The sequence below is a fragment of the Sinocyclocheilus rhinocerous genome, unplaced genomic scaffold (assembly GCF_001515625.1).
Source record: "Sinocyclocheilus rhinocerous isolate Xijiao unplaced genomic scaffold, SAMN03320098_v1.1 scaffold3145, whole genome shotgun sequence".
Taxonomy (NCBI): domain Eukaryota; kingdom Metazoa; phylum Chordata; class Actinopteri; order Cypriniformes; family Cyprinidae; genus Sinocyclocheilus; species Sinocyclocheilus rhinocerous.
The window spans coordinates 36,491-40,818 of NW_015624599.1; the positions used below are offsets into that span (position 1 = coordinate 36,491).

Consider the following 4,328-nt stretch of genomic DNA (forward strand, 5'->3'; position numbering starts at 1 on the left):
AAATCAGCATATTAGAATGATTTCTGAAGATCATGTGACACTGAAGACTGGAGTAATGATGCTGAAAATACAGATTTGATCACAGAAATACATTACAGTTTAACAGATATTCACATAGAAAACAGCTATTTTAAATTCAAATAATATTTCACAATTTCTACTGTATTTTTTAATAAATAAATGCAGCTTCCAAATTTCCAAATTTTTGGGAGAATCATATGACTTATTTCAGAAATATGAAAGGCAAGTCTTAAAAATGTCCCTGAACTTCAGTTCACAGGACGACGGCTACAAACACCATGTCATCTAAATCCTCCCTTCTTAAAGTCATTCTCCTGGGCGACGGTGGAGTGGGAAAGAGCTCGCTCATGAACCGCTACGTCACTAACAAGTTCGACGCCCATATCTTTCACACCATCGGCGTGGAGTTCCTCAATAAAGACCTGGAGGTGGACGGCCGCACGGTCACGCTGCAGATCTGGGACACGGCGGGTCAGGAGCGATTCCGCAGCCTGCGGACGCCCTTCTACCGCGGCTCCGACTGCTGCCTGCTGACCTTCAGCGTGGACGACAGCCAGAGCTTCCACAACCTCAACAACTGGAGGAAAGAGTTCATCTTCTACGCCGACGTCAAGGAGCCTGACAGCTTCCCGTTCGTGCTTCTGGGCAACAAGGTGGACGTGACGGAGAGGCAGGTGACCAGCGAGGAAGCTCAGGAGTGGTGCAGGGAAAGCGGAGGATACCCGTATTTCGAGACCAGCGCCAAAGACGCGACTAATGTCGCGGTTGCGTTCGAGGAAGCCGTCAGAAGAGTTCTGGCTTTGGAGGAGCGACACGAGCATTTGATTCCAACAGACACCGTCAGCCTGCATAGAAAGCCTCGCAGCAGCACGCGGTGCTGTTAACAGACGAGAATGACCTCCATTAGCTATTTAATGGTCCTTGAGTGAAGCATCTGCGTTATATTTGAACATGCACTTACTGGAATACATGCACTTACGCCTAAACACTGGGTTGCTTGCACTGGGTGGCTTTCGTGGATCTGAACTGCCTGAATTTAAACGATTCTGTGCATTCAGATGTTCATATATATATATATATGTCTTATGGGATTTGAGCGGGTTAGTGCATAGACGGATATAATTTTGTCTTGCATGGCAATTAAATAGTGAAGAGCAAATGCAATAAATGCACTGTAAAAACACGCCTCGTCTTCCATTAAAAATATCGAAATGTCCTTAAAACAATTTACTCGAGAAGCACGGCTGTGTTAGATAATAGCACTTATTTTCCGCTAACATATTTTGAATTTATTTTGCTTACCTCATGGGCAAATCATTTTGTTTCATTTAAAGTAAAAAAAAAATAAGTTTTTTTTTTTTTTTTATGCATTGTGAAAACAAGTCTATCACATGCTGTTTGATTCTTAAGTAAATGCATCTTGTTTCAAGGATGTTTAGATATTTTTACTGGAATTTTTTTTTTAATGCATTGTGAAAACAAGTCTATCACATGCTGTTTGATTCTTAAGTAAATGCATCTTGTTTCAAGGATGTTTAGATATTTTTACTGGAAAACAAGACAAAAATGCTGATTTTTCTCGCAGTGTGCATTTTATGTGATTTTCTTTTCCTATAACTATGATTAACTTATGCAGGGCAGGCGTTCATACAGTGTGTGATCATTTCTAATATATATTAACAATTATGTAGAGTGCCAAATATATACACAGTACTTGTACTAAAAATATGAATGAGGTGAAGTGTTTAAGCACGCACTCTGAAAAGAAGCACTAAAATCTCAATATCGTAGATTGTTGAATTGAAATTAAAGAAGTAATGAACAATACTTGATGAAATTGTTTATTTGATTTAAGGTTATTATTAGACAACAGTAATGTACAAAATCATCATGCAGTTGACCAGATGTTATAGATGTTGCAGTTTAGTGTGTCATTTCTGCAGAAATGTATTTTGCATTCCTGTTTGATGCTTTAAACACGTCTTTAAGAATAATCTGTATTCACACACCATTTGTCGTACAGTAGCAGGTGAGAATGTGAATGTAAGCTGGCGATAATGAGTATGAACAACTGAAACGTGAAATATGTATCTGACGGTATAAACAACACACCTGTATATTTATGCATGACAACAAGACTGCAAAAACAAAATAGTACAGGTATAAAATGAATCAACTGAGCAGATGCTTCTTCCCAAGAAACTGCACTTTCCTCTCGAAAGCTGTGGAGCGAATCGGTGCGTTGGCTTCGTAGAAGGGATTCATTGCAAACTGGGTAAAAACACACAAAAATGTTTTAAAGTAAATGCAAGGCATTGGTATGGTACTGAAATATCACTACAGAATAATATATGATTTACCTTGATGTACAGATCATAAACATCATTAAAGAAGTTCTTGATTCCGTCCTCCTGCCGAACATCATGGAGCATAATAAATCTCATATGTATGCAAGGAAAGTTAAGGAAAAATATATTAAATGGGTCTGTTAATATTCCATTTCTCGGGACGCGACTGACTACTGTACTATCTGTGTTAGACATTTATTGGCCTTGGAATAATAATCTGATGCTTATGACAGGACTACCAGGGATACTTTGTTATACAAAATTGCAAATAAATATAAAATTAGTTTTCAATCAATTTTAATAAAAAATTGCAAAGCAGAATTTCCTAGAATTTTCTCAGTTTTATAGAGTTAAATAAAATTTACAGAAAATCAGAGTTATTATAGTTTAAATTAATTGAAAATATAATTTTAAATGTTTAATAAATTTGTCAGTTTTAATAAAAATTGCAAAGCAGAATTTCCTAGAATTTTCAGTTTTATAGAGTTAAAAATATTTACAGAAAATCAGAGTTATTATAGTTTAAATTAATTGAAAATATAATTTTTTATAAATTTGTCAGTTTTAATAAAAATTGCAAAGCAGAATTTCCTAGAATTTTCAGTTTTATAGAGTTAAAAATATTTACAGAAAATCTGAGTTATAGTTAACTAGTACTAAAATTAATTGAAAATATATTTTTTTCAATTTTAATAAAACTTTTCATTTTTAATAAAAATTGCAAAGCAGAATTTCCTAGAATTTTCTCAGTTTTATAGTTAAAAAACATTTACAGAAAATCAGAGTTATTATAGTTAATTAAAATTGAATGAAAATATAATTTTTCATTTGTAATAAATTTTTCAGTTTTAATAAAAATAGCAAAGCAGAATTTCCTAGAATTTTCTGTTTTAGAGTTAAAAATATTTACAGAAAATCAGAGTTATTATAGTTTAAATTAATTGAAAATATAATTTTTAATTTGTAATACATTTTTCAGTTTTAATAAAAATTGCAAAGTAGAATTTTCTCAGTTTTATAGAGTTAAAAAACATTTACAGAAAATCAGTTATTATAGTTTAAATTAATTGAAAATATAATTTTTAATTTGTAATAAATTTTTCAGTTTTAATAAAAATTGCAAAGCAGAATTTCCTAGAATTTTCTGTTTTAGAGTTAAAAATATTTACAGAAAATCAGTTATTATAGTTTAAATTAATTGAAAATATAATTTTTAATTTGTAATAAATTTTTCAGTTTTAATAAAAATTGCAAAGTAGAATTTTCTCAGTTTTATAGAGTTAAAAAACATTTACAGAAAATCAGAGTTATTATATTAAATTAATTGAAAATATAATTTTTTATACATTTGTCCGTTTTAATAAAAATTGCAAAGCAGAATTTCCTAGAACTTTCTCCGTTTTATAGAGTTAAAAAAACATTTACAGTAAATCAGAGTTATTATAGTTAACTAAAATTAAAACTTGTTTTTTTTTTTTTTTTTGCTCGAGTAAAATAAAATATAAAAAAAGTCACCAAGCTAACATTTCTAATTTAATTTAACGTGGTGTACTAAATTAACTAACATTTAAAAAATACAATTAATAAAATCTAATATATATATTCACATTCAAATTAATATATTAAAATATATACTAAAATTCAAATGGAAATTATAAAAATAAAAACTGTTTAATAAAGCATATGTTCACTATGTCATGAAGGGAAAGGATATGAGCAGCTGTGACGAAGGCAGACACAAACCACTCGTTGAATTTGTCCACAGTCTTCAGGTACATGTTGCTGGACTGCCACATGTTCTCATCCACCAGATCCAGAGCAGCATGAGCGATGAACTGGTTCAGGTGTCTGTGGTCATCCTGTCACAACACAAACATCAGCATCAGCTCATTACTGGAACTGGGATGTTCTTCATCATCTTCATCATCATCATCATAAGACTCACCTTTGCTTCGGTCT

At 32.1% G+C, this 4,328-nt stretch overlaps 2 protein-coding genes across 6 annotated transcripts in view; one reads left to right on the forward strand and one right to left on the reverse strand.

The window, feature by feature from the left end:
* Positions 1-1,327, forward strand: part of rab9a (RAB9A, member RAS oncogene family) — a 5,487-nt gene extending 4,160 nt beyond the window's left edge. For 3 of the 5 annotated variants that reach the window (XM_016559126.1, XM_016559149.1, XM_016559133.1), the window contains one exon: positions 274-1,327. In XM_016559126.1, the coding sequence (XP_016414612.1) occupies positions 300-905 (606 nt within the window). In that variant the 5' untranslated portion in view covers positions 274-299 and the 3' untranslated portion in view covers positions 906-1,327. The remainder of the gene's footprint in view (positions 1-273) is intronic. The other 2 variants (XM_016559141.1, XM_016559155.1) reach the window with 1 other exon arrangement.
* A 181-nt stretch (positions 1,328-1,508) lies between these two features.
* Positions 1,509-4,328, reverse strand: part of LOC107745254 (trafficking protein particle complex subunit 2-like) — a 5,188-nt gene continuing 2,368 nt past the window's right edge. The window contains exons 2-5 of the mRNA XM_016559104.1: positions 4,315-4,326; positions 4,084-4,228; positions 2,382-2,467; positions 1,509-2,292 (exon numbers count right to left, since the gene is read on the reverse strand). Coding sequence (XP_016414590.1) covers positions 2,194-2,292; positions 2,382-2,467; positions 4,084-4,228; positions 4,315-4,326 — 342 coding nt within the window. The 3' untranslated portion in view covers positions 1,509-2,193. The remainder of the gene's footprint in view (positions 2,293-2,381; positions 2,468-4,083; positions 4,229-4,314; positions 4,327-4,328) is intronic.